The sequence below is a fragment of the Sarcophilus harrisii genome, chromosome X, assembly GCF_902635505.1.
Source record: "Sarcophilus harrisii chromosome X, mSarHar1.11, whole genome shotgun sequence".
In the NCBI taxonomy this organism is placed as follows: domain Eukaryota; kingdom Metazoa; phylum Chordata; class Mammalia; order Dasyuromorphia; family Dasyuridae; genus Sarcophilus; species Sarcophilus harrisii.
The window spans coordinates 29896424-29911067 of NC_045432.1; the positions used below are offsets into that span (position 1 = coordinate 29896424).

General features: G+C 36.7%; 1 protein-coding gene across 4 annotated transcripts in view; it reads right to left on the minus strand.

Moving 5' to 3' along the window:
- Positions 1-14644, minus strand: part of TENM1 (teneurin transmembrane protein 1) — a 784948-nt gene that overhangs the window by 221430 nt on the left and 548874 nt on the right. For all 4 annotated transcript variants that reach the window (XM_031945150.1, XM_031945147.1, XM_031945148.1 and 1 more), the window contains 4 exons: positions 13271-13470; positions 11819-12029; positions 2808-2909; positions 343-537 (listed from right to left, as the gene is read on the minus strand). In XM_031945150.1, coding sequence (XP_031801010.1) covers positions 343-537; positions 2808-2909; positions 11819-12029; positions 13271-13470 — 708 coding nt within the window. The remainder of the gene's footprint in view (positions 1-342; positions 538-2807; positions 2910-11818; positions 12030-13270; positions 13471-14644) is intronic.

Below are 14644 nucleotides of genomic sequence, written 5' to 3' on the forward strand. Positions count from 1 at the left end.
GTTGTGGGTAACAGGGCAGAGTCCTTATGTCAGGCTTTGATTTATTTTATAAGAATATTTGTGAGGACATGGTTTGTAAGTAAAATATCATTCAAATCAAGAGTATTGAAAATGGGAGGGGGGAGGTCACCATAAATTGCTAAGGAGCTATGTATAATATACACTCTGCTTTATGTAAGTCATATTAAAGAATGGAAGTTAGAAAGGAGAATGAGCTTTTTCTCCTCTCCCTCCCTCTAATAATCCTGAGAGACATTTGCCCATTTATGGCTCACAAAAAACTACCTAATGCCTTCAGGAAAGGTATAAAATTGAAGCAAGAAAACAAGAGAGGGCCCTGACCTTCTTCACAGACTTCGCCTTTGTATCCTGGCATACAGATGCAGACTCCCATGATGCAGGTGCCATGGCCAAAGCAAGTCGGGTCGATGCATTGCTCCTCGGGAACATCACACTCCGGTCCTTTCCATCCATTCCGACAGACACAGTGTCCTTTCTCGTACTCTCCATTTCCACCACATAGCACAGGGCATGAATCTGAAGGTTAGCAAATGGAGTTGTAATGTTCTCATAATGCTTTCAAATTCTTTAAAGAGCAAATTAATATTGATTCTAGTATAATATTTCAGGCAAAAATTGGTCCTATTTATGGCTTACACTTGCTTAAATAGAAACACGTTGATGATTACAAATACTGTAGTCATTTCCTTTTAGGAGGAATTGCATTGCATATTTAGCTTTCACCTATATATTAATAGTTTTGAAACAATTTTCTTTTTTTCCTGGATTGGTTTATTATATAAATTCTAATCTGTCTCCCTGCTTCCACTACAGCTGTTGAACAACATGATATACAGAAATGGAAATTCATAAAATAAAATGTTTACATCATGATATTATATATTATTTAGATGGTTAATCAATAAAGAGATCTTTCAGTTTGCAGAATGTTTTCTTCTATATTATCTCTATAATCTTCTTCTACTACTACTATTATTACTGCTACTGCTACTACTACTGCTGCTTCTGCTGCTACTACTACTACTATACTACTACTACTACTACTACTACTACTACTACTACTACTACTACTACTACAACTACTACTAACTACTACTTCACACTTTACAGCACTTTAAAGGTTTTTACCAAGTGCTATGCCTATGTTAGGCATTTGGTCCTCAAAACAACCTTTCTGGTCAGGTAGGAGCTATGATTATCTCCATTTTTACAGATAAGGAAGTTGAGGCTCAGGAATGTCAAATGACTTGCCTAGGGTCACAGAGTTATTATGTATCTAAGGTAGGATGTGCACCTACGTTTTCCTAATTCTAAATCCAACTAAACGTGGTCCGGTGTGGTTTCCTCATCTATAAAATAACAGCACCAACTTAATAGAGTTATTATGGGGATCAAATGAAATGTACTTTGAAAGTACTTAGGTAGCCATGAAAAATACTTTGCTCATCTTAAATCACTAAGTAAATGTTAGCTATTAGTATTTATTAATATCATACCATAATAAGTGGTTAATAATAAATAATAAAAATAAAACACTACCTTGTAACAAGTTAAATATATTTAGAGATTATTCATTAGTTGACCAAAAAGCAGGGAGTTAGTTGGGCATGGAAGAGAGAGAGGGAAGAATAGGTAGTAATCCAAAGTGAAAGGTTAGATGCCATGCATGGCTTAAGTAGGACATCCAAAAAGTCAAGAGAAGAATCCCGTGTGCCAAAAAAGCCCTGCTTTTGATTTATTTGTAATTTTTCAAAAGTACATTGAGAACCAACCTTAGGCCAAATACAATGTAGGTGAAATCTGTCTTAGATTGTCTTCCACACCCTCTTGGTGAGCCCTTCCACCGCCTCCCTCCCTAGCATCCCTTATTCATTTGACAATTTCCCCAAGTCCATTGCCATTTTTTCCTCTTCTATAAAAATCTTCTATGAATCAATTCATTGATATTAAAGTATTAAGACCTGTACATAGGATTCTCAATTTGAATTCAGAAGGGACCACAGAGGTCACCTACTATCACTCCCTTCACTTTATTCATTAACAAACTAAGGGACAAAATGGGCACAGACTTGTCCAGAGTTAGAGAATTAGGAAAATGTCTGTGGAAGGACTGGAGTGTACCATTTTATCCCCTATTTCATACTTCCTCCTGGGAAAATAAGTGATAGGTTATCACTTTTAGGGACATTGGCTGGAGAGGAAACTCTCATCTTGCTTCAACTAGCAGGGGCCCATCCATGGGTTCCCCAATAGGCCAACCATGTCACACTGTCCAAGATGAAGGAGGGCTAATTGCTCTTAGCATGTTGTTCTAATTTTAAGGAGAATGCCAGCAAACTATAAGAGGTATTACACATCTACCTCGATACCTACCTTTCAGCATTTGTTGGGAGGATCAAGAGAGATACGGTCTGTAAAGCACTTAACACAGTGCCTAGCACACAGTAGGTATTTAACACATGCTTATTTTCTTTCTTTCCCCTTCCTCCTTGTGTTCAGTTTTAAGGAATGAGGAGAGGAGTGAGTGGTTTCCCTTCATTAGCCCCCATTCAAAGGGTTGGGGGTCCTTGGTTGATTACAAAGTCATTAAGCTCCAACTGTGAAATTTCAGGTGTCAGCAGGCTGGGTGTGAAAGGAGGGAGTCTATCTATAAGCAGCTAACTACTTATAAAGCCTCCGTGTAAGGTCAGCCATGAGCATATTTATTGTATAAATTAGCTATGTTTGCATTCTCCAATAATGTTTATTTCTTCACAGTCTAATAGAACACAGAGTAAATTCATTACCTCTTGCACAGTCAGGGCCGAGGAATCCTGGGAAACAGTGACAGTGGCCGGAGATACACTCCCCATTTCCATTGCAATTTGTAGAGCAGTCATCCATTATTTCTGTAGAGAGGCAGAACAACAAACCTGAGGACCCTTCTATGAGGTGTTCGGTAATTATATTTTTCAATTCATGCCCATGTATAGTAGGCGTTAAACCAACCCTGCCCCTCAGGGCTCCTGTGCTTTGATTTCTCACTGGACAACAGCTCTAGAGCTGGGATGACTTCAGGACACATCTAATTCAACTCCCTCATCATACAGTGGAGGGACCTGATACCCAAAGGGAGGGAAAGGCATTGGCTCGAGGTCAACTGGGCAGAGAAGTGGCCACGTTATATTGTAGGACATATGATTCCAAATCCAGTATTGCTGTCACTATTCCATATCCTCTTCCAGGAAAGCCAAGATAGCTCTTAAAAACAAAGTAAGCTCAAAGATGGATCCTAAAAAACACAATATTCTTTTGTCTACTTTTCACTTTCAGGTAAAGGCAAATAAAGTTGCTTTTCAAGCAGATTAGAATAGTTTATTTTATTCTGACTTTAAATATCACAGCCAGTACTCCAATGCCATTAATAAATGACAATGGAAGGCTTTTAAAGTAAGTGTTCATGTTAAATTCACCACTGCTAAAACCATCAGAACTGAAGTATTTTGTTGGGAAATGTCCTCATTAATGTAAATGCTTATTCATGCCATGCCACTGACTTCCTTTAAATCAGTTCTTTGAGGAACAGGTTTTTGTGGAGTTCAGTTCTGTCAGACACAAAATGCACAATGAAGGGAATTCTATTGTATCATGTAAATAATCAGAATATTGAGGGCCAAAGTTTCATTTAAAAAATACAAAAAATCAGTTCAATCTTAAGTTTATTAAATGCCTCCTATGTTCAGGACAACTAAATACACAACCAGGGATAAAAATTCTAAAAAGGACCTGTGACCTCATCAGAGTACAGAACACTTAACTACAATTTAGTATGTAAATCATAAGAAAGTACATGAGATTGAGAGGGATTATGACAATTGTCCAGGATCAAACGGCTGGTATGTCAGAGGTGGGATATGAATTCAAGTCTGACTTTTCAGCTTGACTCTTGACGATAGCACACTGTGATTTACAAAACATGAAATAAGGTCCAGAACTTGCCTTCATAGAGTTTACAGTCAAATAGAGACATAACATATGTATGTATTTATGATACAAGGAAGAATGAGGGGGGGAAAAGTCTGTCGTGTCTTGTCAGCCAGTCAGTATCATATATTGTTTTGAGAGATGGCTCCAATGAACTATACGACTGACAATTTAACTTTTAGGTAGTAGCATTAGAATGGGCTAATACTGTTAGAATACTAGACTGACAATGAGTAAGATCTGAGTTTGGTTGACAATTTAACTTTTATGTAACAGCATTAGAATGGGCAAATACTGCTGGAATACTATACTTACAATAAGATCTGAGTTTGGTTGACAATTTAACTTTTATGTAGCAACATTAGAATAGGTTAAAACTGCTGGAATACTACACTTACAATGAGTAAGATCTGAGTTCACATCCTGATTCTGATACTTACTAGCATCTTATTAGTATACTTATTATATTATATTATTATATATACTCATAAGTCTACTTATTAGTATTTATGAAGCACTATTTACATGTGAACTATTCTTATTTCTTTTTTGTGGGTCGAATTCTTTTCTTTCTAGTTTTCTAGAAACTCCACCTTTAGCTCAGTCAAAGAGTTTTAAGAAACGACTTGCCAGCCCTCTTTGTAGTGGCTAGAAACTGGAAACTGAGTGGATGCTCATCAGTTGGAGAATGGCTGAATAAATTGTGGTATATGAATATGATGGAATATTATTGTTCTGTAAGAAATGACCAACAGGATGATTTCAGAAAGGCCTGGAGAGACTTACACGAACTGATGCTGAGTGAAACGAGCAAGACCAGGAGATCATTATATACTTCAACAACAATACTAGATGATGACCAGTTCTGATGGACCTGGCCATCCTCAGCAAGGAGATCAACCAAATCATTTCCAATGGAGCAGGAATGAACTGAACCAGCTACGCCCAGAGAAAGAACTCTGGGAGATGACTAAAAACCATTACATTGAATTCCCAATCCCTATATTTATGCCCACCTGCATTTTTGGTTTCCTTCACAAGCTAATTGTACAATATTTCAGAGTCTGATTCTTTTTGTACAGCATAATAACAGTTTGGTCATGTATACTTATTGTGTATCTAATTTATATTTTAATATATTTAACATCTACTGGTCACCCTGCCATCTGGGGGAGGGGGTGGGGGGTAAGAGGTGAAAAATTGGAACAAGAGGTTTGGCAATTGTTAATGCTGTAAAGTTACCCATACATATAACCTGTAAATAAAAAGCTATTAAATAAATAAATAAAAAAAGAAATGACTTGCCAATTTCAAACATCGGTTTTGGAAAGTTTTAGGCCTCTGCCTCATCTGAAAGTACACTGAAGTTTTTACATCATCTGAGTTACTGTTTTAATGTTTTTAAGGTACTGGTCCTGAGCAGTTTCAAAGTGAAAAGCAGGAAACCTTTCTCTTTCTACGACAGAGTAGTTAGCAAGTGACAGCTAAGGGTTAGAAGGTGGGGCTCTGGCATTGAGCTGGGAAGGAGAAGAAGAAAAAGGCAGATGGCTGTCTTGGTAACCATAGGATATGTAAGAATGGCAAGTAATTAACAAACTGTGAGGGGGAGGCAAGGTACCTGTCCTACACCAATACAAGCACATAGATTTTCCTTTGCATGTTTATGACTGTGTTCTCTGACCTGGGGTTGCATAATTGGCTTGGATAACAGTCACATGACACTCGGTGAAGTACATCTGTGTTGGCAGGAATGCAATACATGGCAAAGAGCCAACAACTGTAAAAGTCATTAAAATTAGTTATTTTGGGAAGACCATTATTTTTCTTAAGAGGTAGTCATGAAAAGGCAGAAAAACTGTCTTTAGACTAAGGGATACTGATTTTTTCCCCGTCACAGATGGAATAGCAATTTCTTGCTATAATTCCTCCTCACATCTCTGAGCTATAAAACTGTGTCTTATACCAAGTAGTAGTGACAGTTCTCATATCTACATTTAAATTTTCCTACTATAGATGTTTAATAGGATCCCAGGAAAGACAGTTTCAGGAGTAAATAAAGTTTAATTTCACCTGAGTCCTTATAGAGAATTTTATGGGAGTGGTCTTATAGGAATATGGTTGTTCTGGAGGAAAATGTTAATAAATTTTGCTTTCAAAATTAATAAAAATCTCTACACTTTATTGATTTTTCTGAGAGTTGTCTCTGGACTCTCATCCATGAACAGAACACTAGTGATGCAAACAAGAAGAGAAACCAATATGAAATGCACAGGAAAGTACCACCTGCAATGGGCTTCAAAGAAGCACTGGCAGTGCTCAGACACTCCAGGGTATCCATAGAGAGCGACTGATAAAAAATGCTGTTCTTTCCTTTATCTTTTATCCCAGAGCAGCTTCTGCTTCCTGCTTTTTTCATTTTAATTGAGAACTACATCCTAAAGTCAAGTACATCATAAAATTTGATTTTTAAGGTTAAGAACATATGGGTCAGGCGTAGGAAAATAATGTTTACTGGTGTCACTGTATGCAGTGATAAGATTTCCTTCTGGCAGCAGACTTGAAATATGAATGATAGGGGAATGAGAGAGAAAGAGGACAAGGGGAGAGAAAAAAGAGAGGGGGAAAGGAGAGAGGCAATAGAACAAAAGAGAAATGAGAGCAAAGAGAGAAGAAAAGAAAGGAGGGAAGGAGGAAAGGGGAGAGAGAGTAAGAGAGAGAGAAAGTGGTAAACAAAGTAAGGATACTAGGGAGGCTTAGAGGCAGTGGAGGAAAGAGTGCTAAGAAAGAGACCAAACAGAGAAAACAAACTTTGCCCAAGGATAATCCTGATTTGCCTCTCACTTCCATTAATACAGGCATAGCTCAAGTGACTAACAAACTAGGCCAAATATGTCTTGGATGCTTAGCTGGACTATGATGCTACTTACAGGAGAGAATTACCAATGGGAGGGTGGGATAAGAAACAGATAGTAAGCATATAGACTACCTCTTCTGGAATTAGTGTAGTTTATTAAAATGTTCTAAAAGTTCTATTTTGTATTCAATTATCACCTTCTTCCTCCTAAACCACACAAATATCGATTCTGTAAACCCAGTGTTTATAGAAAATACCTAGTTCTATAACCTCTGGCTTTTGAGATCCATTCAAAATAGTAAGACACGCCTACTTGAAAACTTTTACTAGATGTCATTTTATTTCAAGATGGCAGACCAAACCATGTATTGAGCCTAAACTGTATCTTGAAACCTTTTGGTATCATATAAAAAAGGTAAAATTTCTTCCATTCCTTAGTAAACGTGCACCTGCTTTGATCCAGTTTTATGATAACACAAAAAGAGCCACTACAAACGCTTTTGTATAGAGACCTTTCTATTGGCCATTCACCTCTTAGGTTCATATTCACAGTAGTGAGGTCACTGAATAAGAACAATTGAATCATGTTTCTAGCATAGTTCTAAAGTGGTTTCCAGAATGGCTAGATCAAGTCAGAGTTCCACTAATAGGCCTCTAACATGCCTCTCTTCATGGAGTCTTTGCAACCATGACTATTTCAGCCTTTTGTCATTTTTGATGAACTGCTAGGTATGACAGGAACAGTATCTCAACCTCCATGCAAGTTAGGACAGTTTTTCATTAAAAGGTATTGTGACCTTCTTAGCGAAGTGGTTGCTCCAGGAAACTAAAGGCTCAGACTATTAATCACTTCCTGGTTCTCTAAGTACAAAGAAGAGCAGGAGAAACTCTGCGGGGGGTGGGGGGGTGGGGGGGTGGGGGGGTGTTTCATCTTTTGTTTGACTGATGGATCACTATATGCAACTCAGGCTTGGGGAGCTTCACGTAGCTAAACGTACTTGAGGTGTCTGAAAAGTCTAATCTACTCTTGTTAAATTTAAAAATTTGTAATTTAAATTTTTATAAATTTCTTTTTGACTCAATACTGATTGATCTATAAATATCTCATTTTATGCTAAAAACATCTTTTAACTATAAAGGAACTGATCTGAGTCAGGCCCAGTCCAGAACACTGGATATGAGGTAAAATCTCAGAGTTGTTTCAGTTATTTTCAATTATCTGATTGTTGGTGATTTGGAACATTTTTACACATAAGTAGTTTGCAAATTTCCTTTTAAAAAAATAATTTGACAGTCTTTGTCCATATATCTCCTGGGGAAACATGTTAGTTTCAACCATCTATGTATCTTAGATACGAACCCTATGTCAGAAAAATGTGAAGCAGAGTTTTCTCTTCTTTCAAGATTTATTTTAAGTTCTAACAAAAATTTACATAAATGAAAAAAATCTGTTTTGCTTTTTGTGATCTTCTCTATTTGTTATTTCATTTTGAATTACTACCTAAGCCACAGATTTGAAAGATGTCCTCTTCTGTTTACTACTTTTTCTTTTATGATGTGGCATTTTTCATTTGGCATATGGTGGAAGATGTTGGTCTAAAACTAATTTCTGCTCAAGTGTCTTCTAATTTTCCCACAGTTCTTGTTGAAAATGGGGTCCTTTGCTCATTAACTTTTGTTCTTGGGCTTAGTAACCACTGTGCTACCATATTAAATTGCCTTCAGGCTTGCCTTATCTAATTGGTTGCTGTACAGCACCATCTATTGATTTCTTTCAAAGACTTAAACTTTCTATACAGGCTAAATCTTTGATTTCAGGTATCTTTCAAACGGAAGAGCTACTAATACAACTCCATTACTTTAGAAAAATAACTTGAGGAATGCAGAAACTGAATTTGGTCACAACATGGTATTTTCACCTTTGTTGTTGTGGATGTTGTTTGCTTGATTTTTTTCTTTTTCATTTTTTTTTCCTTTTGATATGATTTTTTCTTGTGCATCATGATAAATGTAGAAATAGGTTTAGAAGAATTGTACATATTTAACCTATATTGGATTACTTGCTGTCTAGGGGAGGGCAGAAGTGAGGAGGGAGGAAGAAAAATAGGGAACACAAAGTTTTTCAAGGGTGGATGTTGAAAACTATCTTTGCATGTACTTTGAAAAATTAAAAAGCTATTATTAAAAAAAGAAAAATAACTTGAGAATATTTGCTTGAATGATTATATATTAATAAATTTCTTCATTAATTTCTAAAGTATTCATAGTCTCTAACACATCTTCCCAAATCACATTTAAGTACAGACCATATTCATGTTATTTGCCAAAGTTCTCAGTCACTTCTCATTTTTACATAAATGTGTTCCTCTAGCCCATGCCTACTGAGATACAGTGGTTCATGAAAAGTCCTGGTAATTTGGAGTTTATTGGTCCATGTAGTCTTTTATGTTTAAAATGCTAAATTTTTGTTTCAACAACAGAGTTAAGAGGCACTGAACATGGTAAAAACCTACCCATTAACACTAAAGTAAATTATATTTTAAAAGATAGGAAACAACTGAATAATCAATACAGGAACCATGTTCAAATCAGCTAATGCTTACATTCACCACCAACAGGTGATATGGAAAATGAATAGGGAATATTTAATGACCAAATAATTTGCATTGTTAGTTTGCTGATACAGGTAACTCTGGACATGAACTCTGTTCTATTAAGGTAGATCAGTGAAATTTTGAAATTTGCATTCTTAGAGATCTGCTTGAGACAGAGAAGCAAAATGATTTGTCCAGGTTCACCAAGCTACCGTATCTGTTACAGAAGGAACTGGAAACCAAGTCTTCCTGACCCTGAAACTGGCTCTCTTTCCACTATGTCAGGCTGTTTAATAAAATTCAGATACTCCTTTTGATTTGATTTTAATCCTGCAGCTCATCCCTTTGAAAGAAAGTTCCCCTGAGATGCAATATAAAATTACAATTTTACTAATCAGAGAAGGTGATAAAAACATAGGATTTCAGAGAAAAGACAAATATACTATATGAAAGACACTGGACTCTCCAAGGAGAATGCAAGACCCACGAGGACACTTTGGTCATGTTGCAGTAATATGCAACAAGTCAAATATGGGAAAGAAGTGGGAGTCTTTGGGAAGGAAGTGATAAAGAACAGCAACATATCTTCATCAAAACTTTCAAATTTTCCTATTTTTCTGATTTCATAGGAGAAACCCTGGTCTCTCATCATATGTTTGCATGATCAAGCAGGAGTAGCATTAGAGTCTCTTCCACTAGAAACATCTCTATTGAGTCCAGGAAGATGGCAGCCCTGAGGAAAACAACTGCAATATGCTTTTCTGTCTTCTAATTTAGCAAACAAGTATTTACATTTCAAATATGTGAGATGAGTAGAGTTTTCCTCTGGTATAAGTTCATTAATATGCTTTTATTGCCTTTGTTGTTACTTTCTGGGAAACTTTGACAAAGTGATAGTTAAAATGCCATTTTCCTGGTTCAAGTTCTTCAACATTATTGAAAAATAGAAGAGAATTATTAGGAAAAGCAGATGGTCTAGTCATTCACAGTCAACCCAGTTTGCTAAACATCTGGTTGAATAAACTAAGGAAAGGATAAAGTGGTAAAAGTCACAGAGTAAACAAGACCGCTGTAATTCCCTTCTTTTAAAAGACTGGTGTTTCAAGATACTTTATAGAATAAAACTTAGTGTCTGTGGGTTCTTTACCTTAAGTTCCTAAATAGCTCTGTTTTAGTCCTTTAGAGGATCATGGTAAATGAATTCACTAAAAAAAAAAAAACCCAGTGTGACATCATTAAGTCAAGTGACATACCTAAGTATATGGAGTTGCTGTATATTGAATTTAAAAGCTTTAAACACATTTTTAAAAAGAACAATATAGATTCTTTCCAATCCATGAAAAATATTCTCTTCTTTTTGGATTTAAACAACAACAACAACAACACAGCAGCAACAAAAATAGAACCTTGAATTACTCACAACATCCTTAAAAGTACTATATTAATGGATTAAGTTCTGTTGGGGCTTAAATGAGTCTAAACTCAATTCTTCTAAAAAAGATCTGCAATGCTACCCTGATATTATTTTAAAATAATATTTGAAGCAATCATTTAAAAAATCTATTCCAGTGAGATTCAAACATTTATCAAAGTACATGCTAGGCACTGTGCTGATCATTTGGGATATAAAGAAAAAGTCTTTACTTCCAGGGAGTTTATATTCTACTTGAGTTGGGGGATATGCCATATGCAGAGAAAAGGAAATGTGAAATACATACATATATACATATATACATATATATATATATATATATATATATATATATATATACATGTGTGTGACAGAAAAAAAGAAATCTTAAGAAGAAGGTAATCATTAATAACTGGGGTGGGAGAGTGAGGAGGAAGATCAGTAAAGGCCTCTTATAGGAGCTGGCTCTTGAATTGAGCCTTCAGTTGAAGCAGGAATGTTAAGAGGCAGAAGTATGGTGGGAGGGTCATTCCAGGCATGGAGAACTGTTGTACATGGAAAACAAAGAATTGGCCAGTTTATTTAGAATGCAGAGTGTGAGAGGGGAGTATCATGATATTACTCTATAAAGATATTCTGTAGCCAGATTATAAAGGGTTTTAAATGAGAGTTGAAAATATATTTTATTCAAGAGGCAGTAGGGAGCCACTGTAACTTCTTGAGCATGATGGTTACAACTTTGTTTATTAGAACAGCTCCAGAGTCAATATTTTTCAGGTGACCATTTCTACTGGTACATGATGAGTGTTTCTAAATAGTAAATACAATAAAGCTCTCTCAAAATCGATCCATTCTGATTTCAAGGCAAAATAATTACTGTATATAAATGACATTAAGATGCTACTAAAATGATGACTTTCTGGAGATTTTACATGCATATTTATATCTATAAATACAAGTATGTATGTATCTTACCAATTGCAGTAGTTAACACAAACACTTGCTCCATCTTTTTTCCATCATTGTAGAATGCCAGGTACCAAGCCCCTTGATCCATGTACTCAATGAATCCTGTCTCTTGCAGGGAAGTTAAGATCAGGTTCCTTGGACTATGCTGTGAATCCTCAGAGTTCTTGGGATCTTGTTTCTGGAGTTGTTTGCCATCCATCAGTTTCACAAAATCAAACTGCAAAGATGAAGGAAACATAAATGAGCTGCTGAAAATGTTACAACTACAAAAACAAAACAAATCAAAAACTTGAGTTTATTATCAACAATGATATTTGGATTTCCCTTTTTTTGCACTCGTTTGCTCTAGAGAAGGAAGAGTGGAATAGTGGGCTGAGCTTTGACCTGGGAACCAGGCAGATGGGGTTTAGCCTCACCTCCAACCTCCCCTTCTTGAGGTCTTTAAATTGCAGAAGAGATGCTAACTTGACTTGGGAGAGAGGGCACTCAGCAAAAGTTTCCAATACCAATGAAATCACATATCAGGTTAAAAAAGTTCTGCTATTTTAGAACGGGATCTTAGACTAATAGACTTTTAGTCTAACTCCCTCAGCAACTGATGGGATGACAGATGAAGCAACTGAGGATCAGAGAGGAAATGATTAGTTTGAGGCTGCACAGTGAGTGAGGGGCAGGCTATGTGATACCTATAGGGTAACCACATGACACATGCATCTTTCTTTCAGAAGACAAATGTTTCAGTTGAGCTAGATTTCCATCCCCTTCCTGGTCTAAAGTTGATGAATACAGCCTTAGTCCCTGGCAGACTTCAGACAGATCTAGGGGTGAAAAAAAACCATCCAGCCTGGCGATCATTCTAAACCTTAGCTTCCTCATTCTCCCTACTCTTCTTAGTAGCATCCTAAAGAGGGTCTAGGACAGACAAAGGAAGAGGAGAGATGCAAGGAACGAAGCATGTGAAAAATAAGGAAGCAGACAGCTGCATGATAACTTTTACACCTTAGAGCAAAACCAACAGCCCACCAATTCCCTAGCCTCTTGACAAAAAAAAAAATCAGCAGCAATACAAGACCTGTCTCTATAGCTCTGTAAATTAGGAGAGTTAACCATAAAAGATGGTGCCCTGGAATGAAAAAGCTTTTGGACTGGGTGTCACATTAAGCATTCTTACACTGCATTCAGGGTCACAGCCCTAGCCACTAAATTCTTGGAATCAGGATCTGAGCTTTTAGGATGGTTCCCAAAGCTGCTGCTTCTGACTCTGCTTGGACAATATTGTTCAGGCATTTTTTTTCATCACAGTGTAATAGGTGAGCATTTGGAAGCTTTGCTTGTATCTACAGTTTGAATCATCTATTTCACTCCTGATTCTCAGCTACCTTATAAGACATCTACCACGAACTCTTCATCATGGCTTTATATAAGACATCAAAGAAACCATCAATATTAACAAATTACCTGGGTGTGGGTAGGTGGAATGTTTCTCCTTCCATAAATTCCCAACAGAGAGTCCTTGGCTAAAGAAATGTTAAATTTCAGATAGATTGGATGATGAATCATGATCTGGAAACGCCAGAATAAACCAGGAGGGATGGTCTGCATGACTTGGGCTCCAATGTCAACTTCTCCAGTGTCTATAGCGCGTCCCTTCTGAAACACTGGTTTTAAAGAAACAACAACAAAACTAAGGGTCACATATCAAAAATACGACAGATTCAGAGAATATTTTTCCCCAAGTAACATTTCATACTTCTTCCACTTTTGCACTTATAAAACTAATTCGATGAAACTTATTACATGTAGAAATGTCAACTTACAATCACTCACAGATTACCTTTTCTGGTTCCTTATTCAATTTCTTTTTATTAGAATTAAGCCAGTAATCTAGCTTACTAATATATCTAATAAAATAGGAAAAGCCTAAGTCTGTGAAAGTCATTCCCAAAGTGACAAAGCACATTGCCTCAAAAATTAAAAAAACAAAAAGTCCTTTTTTAGACATTTAAAGCAGATTTATTGTGTATCATTCCTTTTCCCCAATCCCAAGTTCCGGGGGAAAAAAGTCCACTTGCTGGTTCTCACACACAACAGTATATCAGGAGTCTCTGTACCTTTTTCTGGCTGTTCCCAATGCTTGGAAGGGATTCCCTTTTTCCTTTTGCCTCTCAGAATCCCTATGTAATAGTTGGGGGGGGGAGGGGGTTCACTGAATCAATAATTCCATCTCACTTAAAATAACTACTTCAATCAGTGGGAGCACCTCTGTTGAACTGATGATGAAAGCATTAAATTAGGTGTGAAAAGTCCTCAGTCAATGTGGGTAAAGTGAAAGACTTTGAGTAGAGTGAAAGACATTGGGTGAAATGAAATAATGCTACAGAGGAAGTATATTAGAATTGGTTGAGGAGACTCAGTCATGTCTTTTGGGTCCTTTTATAAAATAATAAACCACTTTGCAATCTAAGCATTCCAGATTCTGGGAGCCCAAAGGAAAGGGCAGCCCAGCCAAGTCCCAGAGATGTGGGGAAAGGGAAGGTAGGAGGGTACTTCTTTGACCAATTAAATGATGCAAAGACGAAGGAACTCATCTTTGTGTCACCTTCTGGAAGGTCAGAAGATTTTAGACTTCCCATTAGTGACCTAGCACTCTCCCTGTAACAGGTGACAGCAGTGGCTGATGAGGTAGGTAAGGTAAGGTTGAGAAAGGTAACACAACTCTACTGGGAAGCAATAGAAAACTACACAATAAAAAAGACTGTGAACAGAGAAAAGGACTTAGAACAACTACTTTGTATCATCTCTTTATGATGCGAGTTTTCTAAGCTTGGGACA